Source organism: Saccostrea cucullata, unplaced genomic scaffold (assembly GCF_032062105.1).
Source record: "Saccostrea cucullata isolate Sc308-1 unplaced genomic scaffold, CSIRO_AGI_Scuc_v1 ctg4378, whole genome shotgun sequence".
Taxonomy (NCBI): Eukaryota; Metazoa; Mollusca; class Bivalvia; order Ostreida; family Ostreidae; genus Saccostrea; species Saccostrea cuccullata.
This window is the reverse complement of record NW_026931208.1, coordinates 1-13,635: the sequence shown is the minus strand read 5'-3', so window position 1 is coordinate 13,635 and position 13,635 is coordinate 1. Positions and strand designations below refer to the sequence as shown.

Here is a 13,635-nt window from a genome sequence, read left to right as displayed (position 1 = left end):
GTCACATTTTTTTGCTGCAAGTATAGTTTGTATCACGTGACTCAGTAGTCATGGGCATAACCTTTGAACCAAAACAATGGCATATTACTTTCACGCACCTTGCAAAAATAGTTCTTCTTTGATTTTTATATCTTAAGTATTATCAGCTGCAATTAATGGATTTCTTTTATATTTCAAGTTATTATTTTATATATTCACATTGTAGAATTGTTTCATTTCAGTTTGGTGGATTTTTTAACGTTATTTATTTTAGGCGGAAGAATTTTTGAAAGTAGTACGGATTCATGAACATCCATTATGGCGACGGACTTAGAAATTCATAATGGCCGAAGAAAAAGTTATAGAATACAAACAAGCGAATGACATTCTCATCAGAAAATATGTAGATGCCCAGTGATTATGTTTCGCTAACAAAATTCCGCATTTGCATCTTCCAAAGAATGCTGTAACTGGTAAAATTGGTAACGAAAGTTGTGTGTTACGAAAAGGTTCGTTCTTGTTTATGCTTCAGGTAGCAACACGATATACAGTTTGAAATGACAGCTGACATTATCGTGTAGCTACTATTGTTGTAAAACATCTAGTCTCAAGAAGATTAGCAGCTGTTTTTGCCAAAGTCTGGTGCCGTGTTACACGAACTTCTCTGAAGCTGTTGTATCATAGGTCATATATTAGCACTTCTCTAGTCAAAACATAGTGTTCCGAGCCAAAAATCACACATTTTATGCACATATAAACTGCATCCATTGCCAGTATGGAAAAATATGAAAAAATTAGCAAAATTGGTGAAGGTTCGTATGGTGTTGTGTTTAAGTGCCGGAACAGGGAGACGGGGACACTTGTTGCTATCAAGAAGTTTGTGGAGTCCGAGGAGGATCCGTTAATAAAGAAAATAGCCATGAGAGAAATCAGAATGTTAAAGGTTTGTATGTCAGTACCTAAAAAATATTAACTTGCCATTCTAATTCCACTTCATTTCATGTTGCAATTTTTAATATAAATAATGGTTAGGGCCAGGAAAATCAGCTTGAACTGCTCAGCTCAGGAGGTAGAACACCTGACTAGTGATACAGGGGTCCGGGGTTTGATTCCAGTCCAGCCATACATGTTTTTGTCTTGTTACATATGTTTTAAAAATCTTTATTGATTAAAGGTTGTCATTTGATTTAAACTAACCATGCACTGTAACTGGACGATAAAAGTTTCTAGATATTTTGTTAATAATTAAAAGTATACAATTTATTGTATAATTTTTAAAGTAAAAAATTGAAGACTGTATTCAATTATCGGTGCCAAACATACGATGGAAAAATATCACCTGTTAATGAAATTCTTGTTATTTTAAACAGATGTATAGTAACTTGTATCGAATGCTTTTATTTATTATTAGCATCATCGGAAACCCAATATCGGTTTCTCTTCTCTTACCTCCCATGGGACACAAGACAGAAAATTTTGCTAAACTCATTGATATGCGTAACCTAATGTGACTTACTCTTGAGGTAAGAGGAGCGAGACCTACCGTGGGTTTCCGACGATGATTATTAGATGCAGAGTTCATAAATTGATGATGGATAGACACCATTAAAATATATACATGCATTAAAAAGGAGTTGCTTTCCCATAACTTAAGTTATTTATGTATAAATTAAATAGAGAAAGGGAAAGAGAGAGAGAGAGAAAGCAGAGAAATTTACTTTTTTAAGATGCTGATGCTGCCTTATTCTACATGTCATGTCATTGAGAATGGACTTGAGATACATATAAATAGGATTGTTACCGATTATACCCATTGTAGTGAAGTTTTTTTTTTTTTAACTGCAACTCTTAAACTAACATAACTGCAATAAGTGAAAAAATAATTAATAATGATATAGAAAATGTAGAAAGTGCAGAGAAAATGACTTTTATATAATTAAAACGTGATAAGGATACTGAATTCAGTCCCAATCAAGGGTTGAACTCTTGACCCACAGAATCTGTCTTCTAGAAACTGTGTGGTAAACCACTCCACCATTTAATGCTTTCAATGCCAGTAAAATTATTGTGATGCCTTTCTACACAAGTAAAACACAATTATTTAGACATTTTTATTAAAGGATATTGTTAAACGTGTGTAAACAAGAAATCGAGCAATTGTTACTTTTGTCATCACTTAATATTCATAAAAATTTTAAAAACATCAGCTCAGTCAGTTGTGTTAAATGCATGCTCATACAGTCTCTTTCAACATTTTCTCTTTTTTAGTACTTTAGAGTTACAGTGAACTGAGGGCCATAAACATTTATACTAGTTTGTTAAGTGTCATTAATATCCAATAAATTTCTTATGTTCGCTATGAAACTTTTAGTAGAACATAAAGATGAAAGAATTGGTCATAAATGCATGCCTAATTGCTCATAGAGAAATACACCATTATTATCATTTGAAGCGTGTAATAAGTTAACTATATTTGTTTTATAGCTCAGTAATTGCTTCTATTTACACTTTTGATGCTATCAAGGTATATTTTTGTACATTTTATAGCATCATAATAGAAGGGTTTCTGGAAAAAAAGGTGTATTGATGTCAGAAAGCAATTGTTCTGTAATTGAAAACAATGTATATTGAGTTTATTTTAACTTTGTTTAGGGAGTTATTTCACAAGAGACAAATGTAGATATATTATACATGTACATGATTCACAATTTCAAGACCAGCATTTAGTTATATCTCACTAAAACTTGCAATATATAAGAACATGAAGATATGGGCAAGAAACTCAATATTTTTTTCCCAATTTGTAAAAAAAAAAAAATTAACAAACATCCAAGCTAGGACATCAAACCCTAAACCTTAATTCTCATTCAAAGATTTGTTTCATTTTTAAATTTGGCAATTTTGAAAATATGGGAGAGAACTTTTTTTTCATTTTCGAAATTTTGGAATGAGGATTTGCTTTTGTATCAGTGTTCACTCAAGATGTATCTACACTCAAATTGATCAAACACAAACACAGTGTGGAAAAAAGGAGTCTATAACACTTCCTTTAGCAACCACACAGTAATTACTTGATGAATATTAAATTGATGAATATTTACATTATTGTTAAAAAATGCTAGAAGGGCCAGGCAGAAGGAAAGAAAAACAAACTTGAAGTGCACACCCACTGCTTAAGAAAGCTGCAGATACAATGCTCAGAATGCAGTGGGTTAGTTTGTAAAAATAATGTTTCTTGTGTAATTTGTGTAATTGAATTTTCCTGTTTCAACTGTAATGTATGTAGATTTATATTCACTTCATTTATTAGAGAAACTCATTGAGGTGATCAATTTAATTTACTTAAGTGGATGACATACAGAATATGATGTACAGTTAACTAGACGCATCTATACTAGTGGAATCAATCCAGGGACATGAACTAATTATCATTAAATTCTGTAATATCTTCAACATAGTATGAAATATTAATCATTTGTACTGAAGTCAACACTAGCTGCCATCTTGTCCTTTCCTTTAAAGTACAGCGTATGATTTTGACCTTTACAAGCATTCTTTAATGCTTCATTATATAGCCTGAAAAAGGGGACTGCTTGTAAAATGAATCCATGGCATGGGCAAATTGATATTGTTTTTGCAATACATGTACACTGTGAGATTAAAATGTCAGAAATTTTTTATGGCTTTGTTGCAAATATGCTCTGTCCTTTTAATCTTAATACATGCATTATTGAATATCTTAATGAAAAGCTGCCCATTCCTTTATAATAATTATGCCATTCTATATGTAGAAGAACATATCTATGGACCTTTCAATTCATAAAAAGTTTTTTTTTTTCTTTGAGAAGGAAAATATATTCTGTATTAATGAATGGTTTAATTTCTTTTTCAGCAACTGAAGCATCCTAATTTGGTCAACTTAATTGAAGTGTTCAGAAGAAAGAAACGTCTCCATCTAGTTTTTGAATATGTAGATCATACGGTGCTAAATGAACTGGACAGGCATCCAAGGGGGTATGTGATCTGTACAATATAAAAGGTGGTCAAAGTGTAATGCAACAGGTTATAATTGAAACATTTTGCCTCACTGGCACTAACAAGTACCCCAAAACCCTGGATTTTAGCTAGGTTTTGCACACTCAGTGAGGTACATTCAAGAATTAATGACAGCTACTACAAGTATATTCATTGTTGGTTATTTTATTACTTTTGCTGTTGTATGATTAATGGAAATATGATGGTTTTTTCAGTAAATCTATGTTGCAGGCATCAATTATTAATTACTAATTCATGCATTATACATGTATATGTTATGAAAAATATTGAAACTGAAAAATAAACATTAGTCAAACCACACCTTATTGCACAATAAATTGAAAATAAGTCAATTGTGACAAGAAAGATTTATAATATGTTTGTGGCATTAAAGGAAAGGATAGAAAACGAAAAAAATCTTGGGTACAATACACCCTTTTCACATTCAAGTTACATAACAACAAATAGAGTTTTGTTATGAAATAGACAGGAACAATAGATATGTGTTTTAAATGTCCTGCTTTATTTTACAGGGTGCCAGAGCCACTTGTCAAGAGAATTATATATCAAACTCTGCTGGCAGTCAATTTCTGTCACCAACACAATGTAAGAGTCATGTCTTATTGCTATGGTAGATAATATATTTCTCATTGAGGATTCATGCTAGAATAATATTAAAAAAGAAAACATTATGATCTAAATTATATTAACTTGATAACCACTTTCATATTCTAAAAAGAGTCAGTGTTCATCAATATATTTTTGATAATGCCTCCTTAGTCCTATTGAGTTGTAAGTGTACATGTTTTTTTACAGTGTATACACAGAGATGTTAAACCTGAGAATATCCTAATAACACGACAGGGACAGGTCAAACTCTGTGATTTCGGGTTTGCAAGGGTCTTGAGTAAGTAGATAAAACACTTGAATTGAAAGATGCAGACTTTAATTTAACCTAAACTTTTCTGATGAGCAGCATATCCGCTCAATTTTTCAACTTTGGCTCAAGTTATTCAGATGAGTTGCATGCATGATTAAATGAAATTGTATATTGTATAACACCTTTAATTAATTAATTAATTATTTTTTTATTTAAAATGAATAATGTATTTTAAATAGCAACTTTGGACATAGCTTACTTTTATGAGTTAAATTAATATGAAATATGTTTTATGCATGTGATTGGTTAGATTTTTGTATGTATGCATAAAATAATTTGTAGCTGGACCTGGAGATGAATATACAGACTATGTAGCCACTAGATGGTACAGAGCCCCAGAGTTATTGGTGGGGGACACGTGCTACGGTCCACCAGTAGATATCTGGGCCATAGGGTGTGTGTTTGCTGAGTTACTGACGGGTCAGGCGTTATGGCCAGGGAAGTCGGATGTAGACCAGCTTTACCTTATAAAGAAAACTCTAGGTAAGCAAGGCCTTATAGCTAAAACTGGGAAAAGACCTAATGACTCAAACCAGTTATACGAGTATTTGCTCATTTTTTGCTCACTAGTTTGTTTACAGTAGAGATGTTCCTTATGTTTACACTTTGTCTTGTAGGAGACCTGCTACCTCGCCATGAGGAGATTTTCTCCAACAACACATTCTTCAAAGGAATGACAATTCCAGAGCCCGACAGAATGGTAATCACATTTATATTTATAGACCGATTAAAGGAATTCTTATTTTAAATGAGCATTATTATCCTTTGAGATAAACAGAGACTTTCTTTGGCAAATTCAGTGTAATCTGTAATACACAAAAATCACTTAAATTGAATTTTTTTTTTTTAAAATTTGATCTGTCTCTTTGTATAAATAATATGTCTGTCAGCCTGTGCAATTTACATTTCTCCTAACAACCTGCAAGTTGCACAATAATTTCTTTGTCGAGAACTGAAAAATTTATCTTGAAGTATTTTTCATTTGCTCGAGATTTAAATGCTATGTTCTATAATATATAAAAATACTTCAAACCTTTTGATGCCAGTGCAATGAAATTAATATCTAATGTTGCTGGCATCCTGCACAACACTAAAATTTATCATATTCTTCAGTTCCCTTCATGCATCATTTAAATCTTTATCAGTCAATACCTACACATCATTTTTCCCCTGACAAATTTTAATTGCTTTTGCAGTTTATAAATTTTTTAAGAGTCAAATTCCAAAAGAAAATTTTAAATAGATCTAGCAATTTAATAAAAACAGTTTGAAAAGAAAATGCAAAACGAAATAATCTGTGTGACTGCAATAAAAATTTATGTGGAGATATATTGATAGAGCATTTTATTCCGTGCTTTAAAAGTCTATCACCTAAAAGTAAACACCAAGGTCTCTAGATTGTGACACAAAGTTGTGTCTGGCCGACACCTGAGTGGAGGTAAAATCAAGGTTATCTGGTGCACTTAAAATGTGGTGCCAGGATACCACAAATGAGAGTCAAGTAGAAAAAGATCTACAGATTTTAATATAAGCTTGTTGTTATGACTCCATTACAAATGTATCCTGCAGAACTGGTATTATTAAGCTTTTGAAGTGTTAAACAAACACAGTACAAGTCAGATTTTGGTAATTTCACATGTAGCTTTTGACTTTTATCTATCTAGTGAAAAATTGCATTGCATTCAGCATATATATTAATAATTCTGTAAACAAGGAATTCATCAATTTCCTCACAGCTCTATATTTCAATAAATCAACATAATGTATTTCATCCATATTTTGCACCTTTCTTTTATTAGTATTCTCTATTTTATATTTATCTTTTCTTGTGGATATATTAAATAAAACTAAAGAAAAGTCTATTTGATTTTTAGGAATCGCTGGAAGAAAAGTTTCCTAACATTACTTCAACAGCTATGAGCTTTATGCAGGTTTGTATCTACATGTACTTGATATATTAATGCTGTTTGAACCACTTTTGGATTGTGTTTATTCAATCATTAGTTGTATAAAATACTTATTTGTTACGTCAGATACACAATATGTAAATTAAAACAAACCCTTGGTCATTGTAGGGGTGTCTAACCATGGATCCGGCGCAGCGGTTAAGCTGCACCACACTTTTGCAGCATCCATACATGGACCAAAACAAAGAAATCTATGATGCACCGAACCGCAAAGAAAAGTCAGAGAGAAAGAATAAATCAATTTCTCGTGCCAGTAATCACTATGTAAGTCTCCCTGTGATCAAGAACTAGATTTAGGACTACACTGTAGATAGTAGCTACGTAGTAGACATTTTTATTGTTTAAAAGTAAAAATATGCTAAATGGATGGTGTAAAGTTGTGATTTTAATTATGTGTGTATTATTTGTATGATATGATATTCAGGATTTTTTCCCTTCTAATTTATGTTCCTATTTTGTTACCTATAATTTTTTTTTTGTCATTCTTGCTAGGCAATTTTAAAAACAAAAAAAAAATTCAATTACAGAAATGCTAGAAATACAATGAGAGCACTGACTGGATGTAAATATTTGGTATATTCCTGAGTTTGAAGGATGACTTTCAGATCTTTTTTAAATATTTGGTTTTACATAGGCAACATAGGACCAGATGTGTGTAGCATAGAATATGGCTACACACAGTGTTTATTGTACACTATACAATTTTTCATTGTTTTCTACATATATTCTTTTTATATCTGAACTATTTTTGAGGTTATTGTATATTCACTGAGATATAAGTTGCATGAAGTTTATTGGCAGACCTGTACCCATGGGTATTACATGTTTGATTCAAGGACGTGCTTCTATCAATAAAGAATAGTCGAGAGAAGTACACCACCAAGGTGAAAACAAATTTTGTGATGTTCAGCATGGTTGATTCACCTCTACACATCTCTAATTTTTCTTCATTTTGGTCTGTACTCTTTTTGTTTAATGGTAAATCTTTCTCCTTCATATTTACATTTGGAGGAATATTTGGTTATAGGAAGAAAAACAATGGAGTCGGGCCTTTGTGGTAAATTGCACTTGTTCCAGTTTCCTATTCATTAAACAAAAACAGAAACCACTGAATCACATGGTTTAAATTTGATTTCCCTCTAGAATTAGACTACATGTATGCTAAAACTGCTGATCCAGACCTTGTTATAACAGAACTGGCTTTATATTAGAGAGTGAGAACTGTCACTGGATCATCAGTTGTACAGCAGCTCTTCTAAGACACAGAATCTCACCATTTTGTGTGTTTGTTAATTCACCTAAAGAAAGTCATCCTTCTAGTGTATTAACAGTCACTGTGATATACATACATATTTACTGATGAAGTAAGTTACAGTAGATTCCAAGGAAGATTGAGGGATCTGGGAGGGGGAGAGGAATAATAGACAGTAATTAAGAGTAAACTAAGGTTTCTATAGAATTGTGAATTTAATTTTATCAGTGTAAACACTATATATATGGGTTAAGTTTTTAATGAAAAAAAAAGTTAACATGTGCTGCAGGAATGTGTATTCTAATCTCAATGGTTCTACGTTATGTAGCCTGATACACTCACTTAAGTTAATAAAGCATTATTCACTTAGCAGCCTTCCCAGAGTGCAACAGTAAGTAGTCGTGGTAACATATATTCCAACACTGTGTGCCGAGGCCATGCAACACAAGAGTTTGGACATATATCTATCTGTTTCTGCAATTACAGGAGCATTCATCTCATAAGGCACATTTCATCAGAAAAAAGGGAAAATTTATTTTTTAGCAGCAAAAGAAAGTAGGATTTTCATATCCAGCTTACATATCTATGAAGATGCCACTGTTAAGTTTAGATTTACAAATGGAGTATCATTGGAAAAGCTATGTTGGGCCTAAGGGTCATTAGCTTAAGGTTAAAATGAAAATCTTGATGAAATTTAATATTCACATGGATTTATCATACTTTGTCATGATTATGTTTTATTCAAGTTACAGTACTGAGAAAAAGCTATTAGTTTCTGATACATATACCTTAGAAGATATGCTTTAAAGGTTTTCTACATCTATAAAAGGAACTTTAATATAAACTATAAAAATGCAACAATACTGAATTTTTAGTCAGCTTTATTCCTTTTAAGAAAGATGCTCTCCCACTCCAACCAAGAACACTTTTTCTAGGTCAACATTGGGGGAAATTCTGTATATTATATCAATATTTGAGAAAAACATTTGATTTTGAAACTATTATTAGTAGATTTACAGCATTTATAACCAAAGTCTTATGAACATTCTGGTGATAAGAGGTGAATGTCTCCTAAATGTTTTGCTTTTGTTCTATGATGTAAATCTTGAAATTCATAAAACATGATAACCATCCAATACTTCAGTATATTTCTGCTATTGTCGCACCATTTATACCCTGTTGCTCCAATATGGTACCTATATTGTAAGCAAATAGCTTTATCCTGAAGTTAAAAAACAACTTATTATCGAACCCCGCAGAAACCTGTTTATAGTAATCATGGTGTCTATCTCTCTCTCTGTATAAGGAATTTCATGTGATATAGTTATTTGGCAATCTAATTAAAATTAGATCTTTGATCCGCTCCATTTTGATTGCTAGCGATCAAACTGGAGCGGATCAAAGATCTAATCGCTAGCGATCAAACTGGAGCGGATCAAAGATCTAATTTTAATTAGATTGGTTATTTGGGTACTTAATTAAAGGCTTCATATTTACTTTATACATAGGTTATGGATATAAATTCAGGTGAAAAAAAATTAATTAGGTTCGGACACTTTAAAAGTCAAAATCCTTGATCAAGTTATTGACATAACAGCATTTATGTAACATGATGAATTTCGTCATTATTAAGGTCAAGTAAATTCACAGTGATGCCATACATGGAGTTTGAAAAAATAAATCAATTCATTGGTTTAAAAGTATAAAATATTCAAACTTATAAATTAGTCACATATAATTATTTAATTTATTGTTTCTAAACATTTATCGGATAAAATTTAATCAAATCTACCCTACTTTATAAAAATTATAAGACTTAAACCTATATTTATATCCTGATTAACTTTTAAACTTGATATTTAATTTTTTTGTAAATAATTTTCTCAAATCCAAAACAAACTGTCATTAGTATAAAAGGGGATCCTTAAAAGGCTCTGGTTTTAAAATACATTTGTAAATTACCCCGGTATAGTGTATCAGGCTACACCACTAGGTGGCCTGTAGCTCAAATCGTAACAACTATTGTTTTTATATTCGCACACTTTATTAACAAACCAGAGTGAGATAATTTGTACACATTAAAAGAGCACGTGTGTTTGCTACATTTACACATGATTTATATTATATGTTTCTTAAAATACATAAATTTAATCTTTTTTAATCCTGAAAGTTTAGTACATTTATTTTAATTTCTGTATATTGTTTAGGTAAACTTGTTCAACAAGCTAGAATGACAGCTAAGTTAAAACTTTAAAAAAGTTCATTGAAGTTAAAAAGATTGAAAATATGTCAGAATATATGACAGAAGGCAGATGGAGGTCATATCTAAATGCTGAAGGTCAAAGAAAGAGACTTTGGCATTGTGTTTTAACAATCAAAACTTAATCAAAAATTTCTATATGAATTATGAATTTATACTTTGATTCAAATTTTGATGATAGTATGAAAATCAAGAAACAAGCAATTGCAATTCCTATTGTTAATATATAATTTTACAGTTATTAATAGAGTAGTTGTACCTGGAGTGATCGAATTTTATATCTACATTATAATGAGCATACTTTTGCCTTCTCACATGATATAAATCCTGTTGTATCAATTTTGTTTTTGAATGCTATGATAAAATTTTATCAGTGAAATTTGATGTTTTTATTTGATTTATACTTTAAAAAAAAATATTTTGGAGTTCTTATGTGACTTACATTTAGAATTCTTTAGCTCTTTCCACCCATGAAAAATAAAAAATAAAATTTTTTATCCGAGGTTTGTTTTTGCCATATTAGAAAAACATAGAGTGAAGCATCTTAATATATGTTTGGTTGTTGTTTTCAGTACCATCCTCAGCTGCCACAGTTGACAGGGAACCCTGGTTTTAACATGTCTACCTCCCCTATACCAGCCTCCAAGTTCAACAAGAAACACAAGTATGACCACCACCTTCCCAACATCTGACTTTTCGGCCAAGGGGTTCTACGTCATGACAACTAGACTGAAGAAGCTAGCATGATGTCGTATCCTGGAGGCCTATCACATCGGGAGCAATGGAACTTTTGTTTGTGGTGTACATGTAAAACTTTTGTCGAGCACGTTTGGAGCTTTTTTCTAATTTTTTTTTTGTTCAGCCATAGTTTGGGTGTTCAAAACAGCCTCCTTATTGACCTCATCTTGACAAACATGACGGGAAATTGTGACGATTTTTCATCATTCGTTTTTATGTTGAATGAAAAATTGTATTGATACCGGTAGATATATATTGATTAGATGATTTGTATGAGATAAGATTTTTGTGTTTTTTTTTTTGAAAAGTTATTGTTTTCTAATTTTGTTACAGGAAAGATATCATGACATTTTTCCCCCAAATAATCATGACTTTTCCTGTATATACGTCCTAAGATTTTTCCCTTCTCCCATTGACAAGACAGTTTATAATTTTGCCTATATTCTGCTCTCTTTATTTTTTTAAATTGGTATTTATACAGTTATACATAATAGCTTCAGGTGACTGGTATGTTTTGTAAAATCTGTTGTTTAGTATACATGTGTGAATGTATTGTGGTAAACATGTTTAGTTACTTTTTTGTACATTAAATTGTTTATTCATTATGTGAAATGTGAATGGATGTTATCAAATGTTAGAGCAAATGATTATGTATGCATATTGCAAGAGGGATACATATAATCTAATTTCAAAAATAAACAAAAACAAATGTTAGCAATACAATCCCAACTATGATTTCTGATATATTCAGGGAATATTAAAAGATTCATTCAATTTTTTAAAAAATAAAACATCTATGCTAAATTAAAGATTTGAAGAAAAATTCATTATTTGTATCCTTCTTGAGCAGTTTTTGTTCATGAAATCAGAATGTTCATGCATCATTAAGGAGGTTGTTTTGAATTTTTGCACCATATAGCTAACAGTTTTATCGTAATTTTGAATGTTTAATAAGATAAATATTCACAAGAGAATTTTTTTAATATCTTATATATCAAATAGATTAGTGGAGAAGGAAATGCTTTAAGAAAGGAAATTGAGTGATTAGTTTGATCTTTGCCACGTAAAATTCTAGAGATTTTAGTTAAGAATGAATGAAACTGCATAGCATGAAGTGAAAAAAGATTTGATGAATAACAAAGCCATATGTCTATTAGATTTACAATATATCCAGATAGTTCAGTATCAATGCTTAACTATAATGCTAGAATACAGGTAACATAATTTTTATTAGTTTAAATCTTTTTTAGGTTAAGGGTGATAGAAAACTTTTGCAACATTCTTCCAAAGGAGTAGCTTTTAATCAGAGAAAGTTGCAAAGGTTGAAGCATTAACATGATCAAAATTTTAGGTAGTTTGAGTCTTTTGTTCAGAAGTTGTATTTTTATGATGTATTTCTGGTTAGAAATTACAAAACAAAAACTGGCAGTTAAGGGAGTTGGAAGTTTGTCTTATATGATTTACTGAAACACAGAATATTCAATTGGCTTTTTCATGTAAATAGAGAGATTTCATATAAGAAAGATATAAAAAAAAAAGTTAATGGTATCAGCAATACTGCTGTATTAGAAATTAAGTTTGTTTAATAAGATTCTGAAGATGGCACATAAGAAGTTTGCTGTATTAGTTGGCTCCAATGCTTTGTTTTCCCATCAGACACTGCTTTATAGAGTGATATTTCAGGCACACCTTTGTGTACTAACCCCCGCTTCCCTCGGCACTAATTTCTCTCCCCCTTTATCCGTTGCTTCCGACGTTGCCTCCCAAAGAAAAACAAAAAAAATTCATCATAGCAACGACTTGTCGAATATGGTGTAGGTGATTTTAAGCTTTCATATTGTATTAAACCATAATTCCACTCTCCATTTCAGGGCTTGTTTTTAAAATTAATTGTTTTGTTTTGATGTCATCTGCCATTTTTTTGATCATGTAAATAATATGCTTGGTGTAGATAATATATGAATATACTTATATAACCTCATGAATTTCAATTTTTTGTATAGATTGTAGATCTTTTTCTTGGCTAATGATGTAAATATGTTGTTGCCCTTGACACATATTTTACATTACGTATAACAAATATGTATGTATATATATACTCATGAAATTGTATCTGGTTTTAAGGAGATCACAGGGATCTGATATCAGCTTTAATTTTTTTTTTAATTTTGTATTTGTAATGAAAAAAGCTACACAGGTATCTGTAGCCTATGAAACACACTATGTCTGGGGATGAGTGCAAAATTACCAGGCATATAGGTTTAATATTCTTTTCTACAGACAAAATGATGTGTAATGTCATTGTAATTCAGAGGAAAGGAATTATTTTGTAATCATCCCAGCATGAGACTTATAGATAATTGTTTTTTTTAAGGGTGATTTTTTTTTCAGTTTACAGTAGATGAAGAAATATGAAGATTATATTTTACAATTTCTATTGAACAAAACTTTGGATCTGATTTGA

At 31.0% G+C, this 13,635-nt stretch overlaps 1 protein-coding gene across 2 annotated transcripts; it reads left to right on the top strand.

The window, feature by feature from the left end:
• Positions 1-269: 269 nt before the first annotated feature.
• LOC134231788 (cyclin-dependent kinase-like 1) lies at positions 270-11,589 on the top strand. 2 transcript variants are annotated; one of them, XM_062713749.1, is made up of 10 exons: positions 270-922; positions 3,872-3,993; positions 4,548-4,620; positions 4,831-4,921; positions 5,237-5,437; positions 5,572-5,654; positions 6,829-6,885; positions 7,030-7,185; positions 8,544-8,564; positions 11,006-11,589. In XM_062713749.1, the coding sequence occupies exons 1-10, from the start codon at positions 755-757 to the stop codon at positions 11,123-11,125; spliced, it is 1,092 nt and encodes a 363-aa protein (XP_062569733.1). In that variant the 5' UTR covers positions 270-754; the 3' UTR covers positions 11,126-11,589. The 2 variants fall into 2 exon arrangements, with proteins under 2 accessions (XP_062569733.1, XP_062569734.1); XM_062713750.1 differs by lacking the exon at positions 8,544-8,564 and having other exon boundaries at positions 271-922.
• The last annotated feature ends 2,046 nt before the right edge of the window (positions 11,590-13,635 follow it).

What these genes read in the sequence shown, in the direction of transcription:
- LOC134231788 (XM_062713749.1), top strand. Translation starts at nt 755, where the DNA reads ATGGAAAAATATGAAAAAATTAGCAAAATTGGTGAAGGTTCGTATGGT. An exon ending in GAGAAATCAGAATGTTAAAG is followed by an intron (nt 923 to 3,871) that starts GTTTGTATGTCA and finishes TTTCTTTTTCAG; the next exon opens with CAACTGAAGCATCCTAATTT. An exon ending in AGCCTTCCCAGAGTGCAACA is followed by an intron (nt 8,565 to 11,005) that starts GTAAGTAGTCGT and finishes TGTTGTTTTCAG; the next exon opens with TACCATCCTCAGCTGCCACA.